This window comes from Xenopus laevis, chromosome 8L (assembly GCF_017654675.1).
Source record: "Xenopus laevis strain J_2021 chromosome 8L, Xenopus_laevis_v10.1, whole genome shotgun sequence".
NCBI lineage: Eukaryota > Metazoa > Chordata > Amphibia > Anura > Pipidae > Xenopus > Xenopus laevis.
The window spans coordinates 97,762,848-97,779,602 of record NC_054385.1 but is presented as its reverse complement, the minus strand read 5'-3'; the positions used below and the strand labels follow the sequence as shown (position 1 = coordinate 97,779,602).

The 16,755-nt window shown below is 39.3% G+C and overlaps 1 protein-coding gene across 1 annotated transcript in view; it reads right to left on the bottom strand.

Annotated features, from left to right (window-relative positions):
* cdan1.L (codanin 1 L homeolog) overlaps positions 1-16,755 on the bottom strand; it is a 49,526-nt gene that overhangs the window by 11,185 nt on the left and 21,586 nt on the right. Inside the window, exons 12-24 of the mRNA XM_018231061.2 lie at positions 16,536-16,650; positions 13,704-13,847; positions 12,967-13,133; positions 6,336-6,420; positions 5,646-5,735; positions 4,491-4,545; positions 4,259-4,392; positions 3,680-3,783; positions 3,356-3,505; positions 2,081-2,144; positions 1,507-1,585; positions 779-936; positions 548-655 (exon numbers count right to left, since the gene is read on the bottom strand). Of these exons, the coding sequence (XP_018086550.1) occupies positions 548-655; positions 779-936; positions 1,507-1,585; positions 2,081-2,144; positions 3,356-3,505; positions 3,680-3,783; positions 4,259-4,392; positions 4,491-4,545; positions 5,646-5,735; positions 6,336-6,420; positions 12,967-13,133; positions 13,704-13,847; positions 16,536-16,650 (1,453 nt within the window). The remainder of the gene's footprint in view (positions 1-547; positions 656-778; positions 937-1,506; positions 1,586-2,080; positions 2,145-3,355; positions 3,506-3,679; positions 3,784-4,258; positions 4,393-4,490; positions 4,546-5,645; positions 5,736-6,335; positions 6,421-12,966; positions 13,134-13,703; positions 13,848-16,535; positions 16,651-16,755) is intronic.

Below are 16,755 nucleotides of genomic sequence, written 5' to 3'. Positions count from 1 at the left end.
AATAGTGTGCTTGCCATTGGCTAGTATAAAAAGCAGTGACAGGCAGAGAAGGCTATTTGTAAGTCCACCACTGATCTCCGCCTGACAGCAGCAGCCAAAATGCTCAGTGTGCCAGAGGCATAGAGCAAGAGGTAGACTAAAGCTGGCCATAGTTGCAAAGATACCATCATAAAAAACGAAGGTTGGATGATTTTCGGACCGTGTGTATATTGTCCCGACATTTTTCTTACCGTGGCAATCAGTCGTTCAAACAGGTTATATATCGGCTAATGATAACATCTCTGTGTTTATTGCCTAACTATATCATTTGGAGACTGTCACTACTATAAGTGGGACATTTGCAGTCTGTCAATTGGCAAGAGCATTGTGTGATTTGTTCTCTTTGCTACTATAAATTCATCTGAATGATTAGTTGCAGGTCAGAAGATTGGCACGGACAATCGTTCGTCTGACTAGGCTAATAATCAGCACGTTTATGGTCAGGTTTAGATATCAGCCTTTAAAGGACAACACAGACTTTAAACAGTTTTAAGTGACAAGGACTTACTATTCTGCATTTTAAAGTCTGAGACAGATGTGTAAGGGTATTCTTTAGGTGCATGTAATCTACTACTTCTTCTTCATCACGAGGCCCAACTGCAATACTCAGGATATCCTGCAAAAAGATTACCAGGAAAAATCAGTGGCTTCAATAAGATCTAGTATTATATCTACTGCCCTTGTGCCATGTTTGTCTTTACTTAGAACTGGACTACATAGGTGAATTAGGGTGCATTACCTTTATTTCTGTAATCAGCTGGGAGGGGAGAGGAGCATTGTGCTCACAGCCATTATCGCATCCTCCTTTTACACTCTCACATCCCATCGATGACGAGATTTGACTGTGTATTTTCAGCATTCGAGCAAACGCAGCTTTAACCTCCCTTTTTATTAATGCTACAAAAAGAGTATTGCAGTAGTTTAGTCAAGGGATCGATCAGTCACATTAAACTAAAATCTTCTGCTGAGGAAGATTTCATTGGTTTTCTTATGCTGCCTTTACAGCCTTAGATTCAAACTGCAGGTCTTTCCGTATACCCAAGGCTTATGGATAGGTCTTATGGGGCATTTTTTCCCACCAACTTTCCTAATGGGTCTACTTGTTGTGGATCAAATATGACTGTCGCCAAACGCACTGCGACTGTCACCAAACTCACATACGACTGTTGCCAAACTCACATACGACTGGTGCCAAACTTACATATGACTGTCGCCAAACTCACATGCGACTGTCGCCAAATCACATACAACTGTCGCCAAATGCACATACGACTGTCGCCAAACGCACATACGACTGGTGCCAAACGCACATACGACTGGCGCCAAACTCACATACTGGAGCATCCATGGGCAGAGATCACATGTTTCCAAGGTAGGCATCCTGCAGTGAGTAGCAGCCAAGTGTTACCAGTATTGGGAATCAAAACACTGCACAGTTTTAAATATTGAGTTTTGTGTTAAAACTACCTGATATATTAGTATTTAGCCAGCTGCATGCCTTCTCTATAGCTAGAGCCACTGCTATGTCTTCAGCACTACTCAGCACCTGAAGAAAAAACAGACACGTCATCAATGAAGCCACAATATGATCATGCTCTAAACCTGCAAACCAAGCTGAGAGATGTGGATCTACTCAGTTCCCTAGCTACATTCATTCATTTGAATCACTTCTATTTACGTGCCAGTGCTAAAGAGCAAGGACAGACAATCCCTATAGTATGTGGAAAGGTCCATTCTCCTCCTTTTACTCTTAACAGCTTGTAGCCCCCACCATCTTGTGCATTATCCACAGCACCCTTATAAAAGAAAAAGTATGATCAAGACCTTACAGTCCATTTGTCATCCAAACAGTCTTGTTTCTCATGACAGACTCCAATAGAGAGTCCCATTTCCATACTTTATAACATCTGGACTGGTCAGAATGAATTCTAGCAGATGCTTTTCAAAAATAAATTCCTACTTATTTTAACCAAACTAATTTGTAAGTTTTACAATCAGATAATGTTCTCAATGTTTCTCCAAAGCAAGTAGCGCTACCTACAGATGCTGATATCTCTTCAGGCAGCAGAAGTCGAAGGGCCTCTGGAGCTTTCCTTGTGCAATACCTATAAACAGGAATATGCAGTTAATGGACAGTGATGACATCAAATCACACAGAATAGAGAACATTCACTGTATCAGTAAAAATCTATAACACAAAAATAGAGAAAGCCAAGAGCAAAAAAAAGTCAAGTCTGCTTACAAACATTTCAGAATGGCATCATTTTTTTTTTTTTTAAACGGTGTTAACTGCTTAGTGTTCAATGGATATATTTTTTTTTTTTTTTTTACAAATTTAATGCCTATGCATTTAATTTTAATTGCCTATAAATGACACCAGCAGACTGAAGGAATGTCTGCATTTACAAAGGAATTATTTTTATGCAATCAAGAGTCTACAGAGAACAGTAATAATAATAATAATAATAATAATAATAATAATAAGGAATACATGTTAGAAAAGTTGACAGGAAGTTGCCCCTAAAATTGAGAAGCATAGACACACAAGTATGGGAGGGATGAATAAATGAATACTGCTTCATAGTGGAGAATTGTGTTACTGTGGTCTAATCAATTGTGCATAGTTCAGGGGGGTAACCTATTCTAGCATGATTTTCCCTCTCTGTACAGATTATGAGAAAACTTCAAGCTAGTCCTGGTTTAGAGCCCAGTTCAACTGTTTAAAACTCAAGTGACACCAGGCAATGCTCCTAGAATCCTAAACCAAGAACCATCCTAGTTGTCTTGTTGGCTATAAAAACAGCTATGGATCAGCAACCAACTGGGATAGGTTTGGGCTCAAAACAATTGACTCCCAGACTGAAGTGTGATTGGTGCACATTCAAATTAAGGCCAGGCAGAACATCTAATCAGTTGAAGAGAGCATACACAAGTGGATGGGGTGGATGGCCAAGTAATGGACCCCCTATGTGATCAAATCTAAAAAGCAAAATCAGCTTAATTCATCATATTGGACAAAGATTTGCTCTTCTAGTAACCCTGACATAACAAGCAGATATTTCTGTGTAAGACCAAATTAAGGTGGCCGGTTGGACAGAGTGCCTGCAGAAGTCTATAAGTCACGCAAAGATCACAACTTGCTCGGAGCTCTGACAGTAAACAGTAAAAGATATTGTAGATATGGTATATTATTTGTATATAGTTATGTTTCTCCCAGAAGCAGCTGGGTAAAAAAACTATAATTAACACAAAATGGCATAGCAAAAAACAATATTATTTCCATATAGGAGTGTATGTATGCTGTGATGCAGCTTACTCTTTGCCTTTCTGCACTGCCTGCCTGCCATCCTCACAGAGCTTGGTGCACACAGTGTCAAGCTGCTTGTTGTGTGTGGAACTTTCCTGTGTCACACTGTCCTGCAGGAGGAGCTCTGCTCTCTTCACAAGTTCTGCCACAAGAGTGGCCCTGCAGGAAATAAACTCAGATGTAACTTTACCAAATAGCATCACTTTAGTACATACACCATCACTGTAGTACATTATCACAGCTGTACATACCAAACCCAAAATACAAAAAAGAAGGTCCTGCTACAACATTTCTAGTGCTAAGAGGGAGCCTGCAAACTCAACCACCACTTACTTGATGTGCTTAACACAGTTGGAACCAATTCTCTCTGCCACAAACTCCACTGTTCTCCGAAGAGAGGGCGGCTGATTGTGGAAGAATGCTTGCTCCAGTTCAGCCTGTACAAAAACAAGTAGACATTCCTATTACAGCAACAAAGTGGCACACACAAAATGAGCAGCACTGGTCACTATCATTTAGGGACGCTCCAAATCCAGGATTCGATGGCCAAGATTTAGGCTCTTTCAACAGGATTCAGCCAAATCACACAAGGGTTATCTTTTCCCCTAATTTTCATATGCAAATTAGGGTTCGGAATTCAGTTCGCCTGAATCTTTCACAAAGAATTCGGGATAGTTTGTTCGGTGCATCCCTAATGTCATTCCAAACAAACAAAAGGAAATTTGATTGCTCAAGGGGATACCTGCTTCACACAGTTATCAGCTTTGAAAAATCAGGCACCCAATATTGCTCCTCTTTCAGTTGCAGTGAAAATTAGCAGCTCGTTTCAGCATCAAAATATTTAAATAGTCCATCACTTTTCCTTGGTTATAGAAACTGATAAACCGTTAATTTTGCTGAAAAGCATTTTACCTGAAGCTTCTTTTGTGATAAAGTAGGCTTTGGAATCAGAGGTTCTGCAGCAGTGGGAGTTATTTTCCTTAGAAACCCACCATTTTTGGCACTGCTACCAGCAACAAATGATAACAGTAACTTTTTCAGTTCTCCTGTAAATGATAGAGCAAACCAGTTACATACATACATGCATACCAATAAAATGAACAACTGTTGAATGAGAGTCTGTTTAAAGACGTATGTTACTTACCAAGATATGGACAACAACTATACAGCAGCTGTTGGTCCACCAAAGGCATTGAGTCCTAGCAGAGGGGGAAGTGGAAGGTAAAGGTAAAATTGTATTACTCTCTTATATAGGAGCATCTGTCCCAGACACACAGATGCAATCTGAATGTGAATCTGCAATGCAGGCATACATTTTTACACATCAGTGTCTTAATACACTTATTTTATAAGAATTCATTATATTAGCAACAAAACAAAGATTTTAAAGGAATTGTTCAGTGTAAAAATAAAAACTGTGTAAATAGGCTGTGCAAAATAAAAAATGTTTCTAATATAGTTAGTTAGCTGAAAATGTAATGTATAAAGGCTGGAGTGATTTGACATATAACATGTCAGTCTGAACACTACTTCCTGCTTTTCAGCTCTCTTGGTTTACACTGACTGGTTACCCTGGTTACCAGGCAGTAACCAATCAGAGACTTGAAGTGGGCCACATGGGTCATATCTGTTGCTTTGAATCTGAGCTGAATGCTGAGGATCAATTACAAACTCACTGAACAGAAATGTACCATGTGGCCCCCCTTCAAGTCGCTGACTAACTCAGAGTTATAGAGCTGAAAAGCAGGAAATTGGATTCTTACTGTTTTATTAGACATCTGTTCACTCCAGCCTTTATATATTACATTTTTGGCTAACTAACTATATTAAAAACATTTTTTATTTTGCACAGCCTATCTATTTACACAGTTTTTATTTTCACACTGAACTGTTCCTTTAAGAGAATCTGCTGGATTCTGTATGTGTCAGGCCGGAGCATAGCCACCATAAGTTATGAATACAGATCAGATGATAGCATGGCGTTTCAGTTTATTAACTCTGGTCTTGCACTAAAAAAAACAAAACAAAAAAAAACGTATACTGAAATTCATTTTCTGTACAAAACCATTTGGTTGCTTCGACACGAATACATTCAGCAGATTTCAAGGCGAAATGCAAAGTCTTGCGTTTCTTCTGTGAAATCCATAGTGTGTTCGTGTCGGAGCCGACACAAGGGTTCCAGAAAACATTGAAAAAGGTGGATACTATTCATGGTAGGGGCTGAAATTGGTCTGCGCATTTCAGGCCCTGTCTGGCCCCAGCCTAAAAGTCAATAAAGAAAGTCACAGTATGAACTTACCAGCCCCTGTGTCACTGTTACAGAACTGACAGCAAAGTCCCCCTCTACATTTTCATTGTCAAAAAACAATTCCTCTGGTACTGGAGGTACCTTTAAAATAAAAAAAAGAAAAAAGAAAAATGTTTATACTATAATCTTGTTATGAGTTCATTTGTTGGTTCTGTTTAGGGCAAGAAATAAAATGCAAATTTCCTAATTAAAATAACAGGCAAAAATTTGGTGCAGCACCACTGTAATTAATTCACACATGCCGAAAATGATGGGGGAGGGGGGTATACCGAACCTTTGAAATAAACTCTCAAAAGCAACCGTCAGAAAACCTGAGGTTATGCAGTTACAGTACCTTCAATTTATAGCATATCAGGAGCTTTTTGATCCCCTGTAGAATATCATTATTGAATGACTGATTGCATGAGTTTCTTGACTACAGTCCAGCTAGTCTACTATTTATATGGTTTTTTTTGTGGATATTATTTTAGACTATCGTCTCAGGAGTCGGAGCCAGGAGTGTAGAGAATATAAACACTACAGAGACAGATTTTGAGCATTTACAAAGAGCATTAAAACCACAGAAAATAACTGATTCATACATTTTGGAAGGTTGCTTAGAACTGTGTTTTCTTTTGTTACGCTTAAGCAGTTTTTGAATGGAGGAACATTCTTGCACTGTGGCACTTTGCACAGCTTTACCTGAAAAAGCCAACCCAACACGGCAAGAATAAGCAGCTTATTCAGGAATCCCATTTCTCTCTCTTCAGCAAGGATCAGCTTGTATCTGAGATAGAAAATAAAAGTACATATGTTATTTACAGCAGAAACAATACAGGCCTGCTTAAGTGGACAATTGTCTCCGTGTAGTGGCCTACAGAAGCTTTAGAACGAGATTACACTAAAATAATTTAATATATGATTATAAAATGATCAGTGGATCCCCTGGGCAGGCTAAAGACCATAAACATCTTCTGGATAGCCAAGTCTTTGTACAAATGGTCTGTAGGTGCAGTGAGAGACTATTGTGATATATATATATATATATATATATATATATATATATATATATATATATATATATATATATATATATATATATATATATATATATATATATATATATATATAAATAATAAAGAGCTTAAAGGTTTTGTTTACTGGTTGGAAAAGGCCAAAACTACTGCTTAGTGAGGCTATTGTTACTTTTTATTGCTTATCTTTCAGTTCAGACCCTCGCCTATTCATCTTCCAGTCTCTCATTTAAATCATTTCCTGGTTGCTAGCATAAAAGGGACCCAGCAACCAGATGTCTGCTAAAATTACAAACTGGAGAACAAAAAGCTAAATTGTTCAATGGCCATAACAATTTAAAAAAAAAATATTAAAAATAAGTGTCAATGGTCCCAGAATATTGCAGTCCACTAAAGGGTCACTACTTGAAAGAAAATAATAAAGACCAACTAAAAAACATACAACACTAGAAGTTGAACTAAAAATAAAAGTATATAAATGTCTAAAATGTTGACGCACAAACTGTATGAGATGCGCCCAATGAGCCTCTGAGGGCTAGAGCTAGAAAGGAAGCTTTAGAGTGTGTGTGTGGGGGGGGGGGAGCGAAGCACCAAGTATAAAAATAAATAGTAAAACCTAAATGACAGTTTACTCTGATGACCTTTTAAGAGATGCTCAGACCCTATTTTGCATCCTGGGAAAATAAAAATGTGTTAAAAACAATATTCTCACCTTATAGGCTGAACAAACATTACCATCCAAACTGCTTTCTTCTGCATATATACCCTGCGCTGTCACATTTTCCTTAAAACAGAAGTCTAAATCCCTAGGCCAGTGCTGTCCAACTTCTGTGGTACTGAGGGCCAATATTTTACTGGCCTATGTGGTGGAGGTCCGATAATGGAAGTACGTGTTACCACCCCCCCTTTTAAACCACACCCACTGAAACCACACCCATGTTACCACAAGAACTTTTAAGATCATATCCACATTAACGGTGGTAGCACACCAAAAAACCAAAAGGTTGGCAGCACTGAGTAAGCAGAGAATGGCACACACAAGCAGCACTGGGCAAGCAGAGAATGGCACACAGGCAGCACTGGGCAAGCAGAGAATGGCACACACAGGGAGGGAAGGCAGAACAGAGCAAGAGACAGGGAAAGCTATCATTCTAATATGTGCTACATACAGTGACACCTGCGCTCCGTTTTTCTGCGTTCAGCCGCAGGGGAGCACAGGAATAGACGCATTACATTTTTTCCAATGGGGCTGTACTCACACAGGCGCGTGTAGGCGCCGAACGCAGGATGAGACACAACATGCTGCATTTTTCCAGCGATCAGCGCCTACACGCACCTGTGTGAGTACAGCCTCATTGGGAAAAAAATGTAATGCGTCTATTCCTGCGCTCCCCTGCGGCTGAACGCAGAAAAACGGAACGCAGGGGAGCGCAGGTAAAAACGCTTGTCAGTAAGAGCCCTAAAGTTTACATATATGGTAAGCAGACACAGCATGTGGGGGGCCACAGAAGGGGGGGTCACGGGCCACCAGTTAGACAGCCCTGCCCTAGGGGTACCAAATGTCAGGTACGCCCCAGAGATTGTAATCACTTACCCCCAAGTGTTCACTAAGAACCACAGAGCAGTGCAGATTTCTGCTAAATGAAGTACTGTCCTGGCGGTATCAGGTAAGTCATTACAATGCAATGACATTTGGCTCTCCAGTGATTTACACTATACTTCTCCTTCAAACAATTTGCAGTTTTCACCTGGTGGCCATTTTCCCTCTGCCGTGTCATTCAAAGGACATCAGCACTGTGTCAATGACAAGGCTTAAACAGTGCAGCATTAATGTTACACTAAAGTACAGCATTTGCCAAACTCAAAGTCTGTAAGTGATTTGTGCATGGCCATAGAAGGCACAAACTCATTCGAATTCACTATTTACAGAAGGGCCTGGAGCAAGAGAAGTATTTTAAAAAGCTAAATTTCACTAAAAAGAACATTGACAGAGGACAGACAGGCAATTTTCATTAAATGTGTAAAATCTGAGAAATGCACCCATTTAAATGCATAAATTGGTGGGCCCACATAAAACAATGGAACTTTTGGAAAATTGGATATACCAAAACAATCAATTATTAATCTGCCAGTAGATTTGACACAATCATATTTAGTAAGTACAGAGGCGTAACTTGACAATTTAAATTTCCTTTAAGGGAATGATCAGCACATCAGCTTTCTAAATATACCTGCATTTATGTAAATCCATTTCTATAGATATAAATAATGCTCTAAATAAAAAACCTTTAACATTTTAAATACTGTATATTTTTTATATAGAGAAAACACATTCTTTTATATGTTTAAAACAAATGAATTTAATATATATATAATAAAGATGTGGGATCCATTAACGGGAAACCCGTTATACAGGAAGGCCATCTCCCATAGACTCCATTTTAATCAAATAAATCTAATTTTTAAAAATGATTTCTCTTTTCTCTGTAATAATAAACCAGTACCTTGTACTTGAACCCAACTATAATACAGGTATGAGACCTGTTATCCAGAATTATTATTACTATTAACATGTATTTATAGAGCACCAACATTTTGCGCAAGAACTGTAAAGTAAATGTGTTTATACAGCTAAATCACATGAATTACATACGTAGAACATATGGAGTTACATACATTACAACCACTACAGGTACAAAAGGTGAGGAAGTTCCTGTGGTTTATAATCTAAAGGGAAGATAATAAGACACAAGGAGTGGGAGTGGGCAAGATCAGAATTGCACATGTGGGTGAGAGATGTGATACTGTTTGTGGTATTGCATTTTGATTATTATGCAGAGTGAGGGTAAGCTTCTCTAAATACGTTTTTTTAAGAGATTTCTTGAAAGCAGAAAGGTTGGGAGAAACTCGGACAAACAGTGGGAGAGAATTCCAGAGGAGGGGTGCAGCCCTTGCAAAGTCTTGAATGTGAGGAGGTAATGAGAGAAGAGTTGAGTAGCAGGTCAGTAGAGGAGCGTAGTAAGCAGTTGGGTGAGTATATAGAGAGGAGTTCAGTGATGTAAGGAGGGGCAGAGTCATGAAGTGCTTTGCATGTCAGGGTCATTCATTTAAAGGTAGCAGAAGCCAGGGATTGGCAGAGTGGCATGGCAGAGGAGGAGCGGTTGCTGAGGTGCCTGGCGGCAGTGTTCATTATGGACTGGAGAGGTGACCGTCTCTGGCGGGAAGGCCAATTCATAGAGTTACAATAGTGTAGACATGATATGACAAGAGAGAGTGAACAAGAATTTTGTATATGTTCCTTAGGTGGAAGTAACATGAATTTCTAAGTGACTGGATACGAGGAGTGAAGGACAGTATAGGAGAACTCCAAGGCACCGGGGCCTGGGGAGACAAGGTTGAAAATGGAATTGTTAACTACAATAGATACTTTCAGGATATTACAGGTATAAGATGGAAAAAAAACCCAACATATCCGTTTTAGAGAGGTTTAATTTAAGGTAGCGTTGCTACATCCTAGTAGAGATAGCAGACAGGCAGGAGGAGATCCGAGTTAGGAGTTCTGGGTTGAGATAAGGAGAAGAGAGATAAAACTGAGTATCATCAGTATAGAGGTGGTATTGGAAGCCATGCGAGTTGATTAGTTTACCAAGGGAGGAATTATAGAGGGAGAATAATAAAGGGGCCCAGGACAGAGTCTTGAGGAACCCCAACAGAAAGAAGAAGGGGAGAAGATGCTACTGCATTGTAGGAGACACTGAAGGAAAGATTAGTGAGGTAAGAAGAAAACCTGGACAGGGCTGTGTCACGAAGGCCAAGTGAATGGAGGGACTAGAGGAGGAGAGGGTAATTCACAGTGTCAAATGCAGCTGAGAGATCAAGCAGTATTAGTAGTGAGAAATGGTTGTTGGCTTTAGCTGTAAAAAGGTCATTAGTCAGTCGGGTTAGGGCAGTTTCAGTGGAGTGTTGTTACTTAAACCAGCAGGTTATTGTCAGAGAGGAATGATGTTAGTTAGACTAGACTATCAAGTAGTTTAGCGATGAAAGGTAGCAGGGTGATAGGTGGGAGGTTATCAAGATTGGAAAATATGCTGTATGGCTTTATGGAAGATAAAGCTTTTTACCATATTTCTCCAATGCTTTTTTTGTTCTTGGAAAAATATATTTGTTTTATGCATTCCCAAAAGCCCTTAATAGTAGTGTAACCCACTTGGAAAACAGAATTTCTGGATACCGTAATTCAGATAAGTAAATATGGGTTTCTAGGCAATAGAAACCAGTAAACAGTCATATGAAAAAGTTTGGGAGCCCCTTTGGAGCTTTGTTTACCATGGGCTGAGCTTTCAAAGTAGTAACTTCCTTTTAATATATAACATGCCTTATGGAAACCGTAGTATTTCAGCAGTGACAAAGTTTATGCATCATAACAAAATTAGACAGGTGCATACATTTGGGCACCCCAACAGAGATATTGCATAAATACTTTGTTGAGCCTCCTTTTGCAAATGTAACAGCTGAAATGGACCAAATAACTACATTTTTGTCTCATCAGTCCAAAGCACTTTGTTCCATGACTGTGGCTTGTCTAAATGAGCTTTTGCATAGAACAAGCGACTGTTTGTGGCGTGAGTGCAGAAAGTGCTTCTTTCCCATCACCCTGCCATACAGATGTTCTTTGTGCAAATTGCTCTGAAATGTAGAACGATGTACAGATACACCATCTGCAGCAAGATGTTCTTGCAGGTCTTAGGAGTCCTCCACAATCCTCCGCATATGCCGCTCCTGTATTTTTCTTGGCCTGCCAGATCTCGGTTTTACAGCAACTGTGCCTGTGGCCTTTCATTTCCGGATTACATTCCTTACAGCTGAAACTTCTGAAATAGTTTTTGTAGCCTAATACTGAACAATCTTTGTTTTCAGATCTTTTGAGGGTTGCTTTGAAGATCCCATGTTGTCACTCTTTAGAGGAGAGTCAAACAGAAGCACAACTTGCAATTGGCCACCTTAAATACCTTTTCTTATGATTGGACACACCTGCCTATGAAGTTCAAGGCTTCATGAGCTAATCCAACCAATTTGCGGTTGCCAGTAATGAGTAGCACTTACATGCATTCCAATAGCATAGCAAAATTACAGCTAATCTCATACAACTGAATACTGCTTCACTAAAAACCTTTGTTCAGAAAACACCCCAGTACTCAGATGTTCCTGGGAAATGAAAGACATACCACTGTTATCTTTTTTGTTGAAAGTCGAGTAAATGATTGTGCAGGATGAGAGGAGTTCCCAAACTTTTTCATATGACTGTATATGCCTTTAGAATCATTCCATGTGTGTCTTTTTTTGATGCACAAAACAATAGCCAACATAAATTATACAAGTATAATTATATTGAACATGTCTGGCAATAGTACGAAAGACTGTGGACATTACATTTTATGGCATTGTAATTTACAATGCAGACCTAAAAATACAATAAATTGGCTCAAATCAACAGAAATATGTATCACAGAGTGTGAGATGTGTTCAAGACACCTGATTCAACTAGTTACACTGTTTAGGTACAATTTACTGAGCAAAATTACAGAACTAAAAACACAATATCACTACTAACACAATAATATCTCAACAATAACAAAATAAAAAAATAAAAAAAAGAGCTAATAGAGATACATTGCTGACGTTTTGAGCCTTTGGCTGGCAACACATAGGGGCAGATTTATCAAGGATTGAATCTCGAGTTTATGGGAGTTTCAAAAAAACTCCTATCAACTCCCATAAACTCAGAATTCGAAAAAAAAGGACCAATCAAAATGTATTAAGGGGGAAAAAAAAAATCAAATTTTTCTTTTAAAAAACGGATTAATAGGATCGAGCTGCAAATCTGAATCAAATTCTATTGAATTCGATTCGAGGGTTTTCACTCAAAAACTATTTTTTTTTCCAAAAGTCCAAAAAATTACTCCAAATTGATTATAGGAGGTCTCCCACAGGCTAAAACACCAATTCGGCAGGTTTTAGATGGCGAATAGTCAAAAGGACAGTGCATGATAAATTTCAAAATTCGAATTTTGAATTTTTTTTAAATTCAAATCGAATTTGGACTATTCCCTAGTCGAATTACACTAAAATAAACTTGAAATTCTAATTTAAAAATTCAAATTTTCAATTTGACCCTTGATAAATCTGCCCCATAGAATCTGTGTACTCGCAAAAGGCTAAATGTAGTCATTTTATAAATAAATAACAGAACATTTGTCTACTAAAAACATATATATATAGGTTTTTTTATAACTTCTCACCTGTACAGGTGCATCAGTAGCGTAAACACTTTCTTGTAATAGTCCAGAAAGGGAGCGATTTGATCGACTAATGACAAATATTCTACTACCCATGGGACAGTCAGCACAATACGGTACTCCTGCATTGATCTCCTGAGCAGCTGCAACACGTCCAACATGGGTAGAGTCTGAACAAGTAAAACATGATTTCAGTCAATAGTTACAATTCACGTTTCTATTTTACTTTGTTTTGTCAAATGAAGGCTAGTAAATATTAAGCTTTGGGGAAAAAGTTGCTGAAATAGGCAAATATAGTCTATAAAATGTACAGTAGTAAAGGTTAATTATATAGTGCATAATGTACCCCCCCATTGTAAAATCTACGGATATTCATAACTCAACTTGCAAATCCATGAGGCCGAAGGCCACGTGCTTTTATACAGCTCGTAGAACTCAGAAGGATCAGAGGTGACTTCTAATATCCTTTTATTTTACAGCAGGGGGTACTTCGTTATAATAATGCACAATATGTTTCAGTAAGTCTTGTCCTACCCACATGCGTCTCATGAGCATATTGATGGGAATGTGATCCACCTGTTACACGGTGTGGATTTCAGCCTGAAAGCACTTGTATTTGCATTACTGGCCAAAAACCCCCTTTGGGTGCAGGGGGATCTTATTCATTCTTTTCACTACAAACATGAAAAAGGGTTAAATCAGAATATACAATCAGAATTTCAGGTATGTGTTTTCTTCACCTGGTTTCTTAAAACAATAGCAGACTCTTGCAGTTCACTGGTGAGTGTTTCTGTTGTTCTGTAGGGCAGGAAATTCACAAATCCCAGAAACTTTGCAAGTAAACGAAGGGTCATTATGATAGAAGCAAAATGAATTTTTTCATCCTGAAAAAAAAAAAAAAAAAAAAGATTGTTAGGCAGAAATTTAATTTTATGGTAATATTTTGCAATTAAATAGAATGTTTCAAATGTATTAAAATATTTTGATACATTAAATTATGAGATTTGCTATGGCTAAAGAGTTAACAATTAAAAAATGTATTCAAAATCAGTATGGAATTATAAGTGCACTTGCAGGTCAGGTTTTCACTTGGAAACATGGCAAATTTTTTAAAAATCAAGTTCTGCATACCCTTGTTTCAGGTGATTGTCACCAACTCATGTAGTCTTTAATCTGCCAGGCAAGTAATAACTACATATCATATGATCAATATTTTAAAAATTAGTACAAACTGCAAATTAATCCTCAATAATTAGAACAACTGAGAAAAAGGGTGTTTTGTGAAACAAAGTTAAATACTGTTCTCTTCAGCAGTCTGTGGGACACAGGGACCATAGCATCTTCAACCAGGTGACAGGACACTAGCAAATAACTCCTTTCTGAGACTCTGCATGCCAATGAGATAGCCAGCAGGAATGCCACCTTCTGTGGTCAGCCAGTGTGGATTTGACACAGGTTGGCCCCTGGAAAGGTAATCAAGCTAACGCATCAGAGTTACCCTGGTTTTGGGTAGAAGAATTATCTCTGTGAAAGAATTTTTTTCTAGGACATATTGGCTGACCATAGTTTAAGCCACAGAGGTCTGCGTGCTGCCATGATGTCCGAGTGCTACTATGGATAGTGCCGAAATGAAATCTACAACCTGAGCAGTATCTAAGGATGCTTCACAGATGTAATCAGAGTCCTTAATTTGTAGAGCAACTTTAATGAGATCTTGTCTAAGCATTCCTGAGGAAAAGCCATCCACTAGGAAGCAGCCCAAGATTGAAATTCTCTACTGACCAATGCGGGTGCCAGACTGAATTGCAGGAATTCCCCCAAAGCAGTGAACACTGACTGAAGCAGGCATTCCAGCTTCTTGTCCATAGAGTCCTTGAATGATGAAGTGGCAGGGACTGGGAGAGCTGTGATCATAGGTGGCATACTGGAGGGAAACCCCATTTGTCTATGCTTTATTTAAGGAATGGATATAGCATCGGAAAGAGACGGTAAGCATGAAATCTCTTCTCAAGGTGATAATGTTATAGAGTTGTTGGTGAGAAGGGGAGATTGGTAGTTTTTCTAATGATTAAACATGAATTGTGAGGAACCAGATCTAGATCTGTTCTAGAGCCGCCAAGGACAGTCTGTCAGAGTCCTCCGTGTCATCCGAGGAGATTTCACCTTTACCAAGTGAATGTTTCTCACCTATCGGTGAGCTAACTAATTTCTCATTCACTTAACTTCACAAAAGATGGGGAGCTAGTCATTTATGAGTTGGAACCTTAGTCCAGCCTTTTCTCGACACTTGCCCAGGCAAGCAGGCTGCCAATTTAGGAAAGCCTGAGGACAGCTAGACCAACTTGGGGGGAGATGCTCAGAAGTGGAAGGCTGAGAGAGCACAGCAGACTTGGCCTGAGGGACCACTGGAGCAGGTGGATCTTGCAATTCCTGGGCTGGAAGTGAAGGCTCAGTTGTTGCATCAAGAACGTAGTCAACACAAAAGAGATGTTTTTGTAGCCCACAGGTAGGCATTTGCGACATTTGGCACATGCTAGGTGTTTGACTTTAGAAAGCATGAATTGACCTGGAAACGGGCCACTCTGAATTTTCCTTTGCCATAGAGCCAATATAAGAAGTAGAAACTATTGATTTTTTTTTTTACAATGTAAGGAGTGAGCGCTGCCCACCCAGTGCCTGCCTCTTGCAAAGTGAATTCCATTTCCGTAGGCCTATATCGGACTGGTGTCAGGATGGTAGTCTGAGTAAAGGTGGCCATAGATGTTACAATTACGATCTTTCCAAGAAAGATTGCTAATTTCAATAAACAAGCGTAGAGCTGAATCTTCAGATATACTTTGTAAGAAAATTGTTTCGTACAATATTATCGGTGTGTCTATGGCCATCTTCAGTTCCAGGATCCATGACGTTATTCCAGATGGCGAGTGGATCTCTGTGTAGCAGCCTGCAGGTCTGACGAATGACAAGCGGTAGTTTCTGGATGGCAAGCAGTGCGGTGCAAACCATACAGAGGTGTGCACTGTAGAAGCACTTGGGTGGAAGTGAGGTTAAATGAAGGACACACGCGGAAGAGATGGTAAGCAAACTAGAGAAGACATTGGAGCGTTGTTGGATGCATTCCACTGTGGAACGCAAGTTTAAAAAGGGTTCAAATTTTGATTACAGAGTTCCAGGAAACAGTACAAGGAGTACCCAAGGATAAAGGACCCAGGGGGAAGGCAGGTAGGAGGTGCCTCTCCCAGGAAAAAAGGCAGCAGCAAGTCAGGGGAGCCCTGAGAAGGAGTAGACACCAGGTATGGGAGTGCTGGTGATACTCACAGACCCTGAGACAGTTTCTGGAGATCCTGGTTGTTCCTGGGCATGTATTCTGCACTGTACAGCCATGGCTCGAATTGGAATGCAGCCTAGTGGTGCTGTTTTGGCTTCCTCTTAGGGAGGCTAACTGGCCTCAGTGCAGTTGCCCCATGCTATGGTCCCTGTGTCCCACAGACATCTCCAAGAGAAAGTACTATTTTCAGCTGTAAACTATAGTATATTTGGTTCTGGAAGAATAACAGACAATGGTGTTATACCTGCTCATCCATATCAGACTCTCCATCAGCTGGCTCATGCCCAATGATAGAAATGCCATCCAGTTCCTTTATCTCTTGGCATAGGCTGTCCATCAGATGTTGGTTAAAATGATAACTATAAATCAGAATAAACATATAAATTCAGAAAGAAGTAGAATTTTTGCCCAGAGACGTACCCACATGTACACACCAATAGAAACAAAAGGTGTGCCTAATGTGC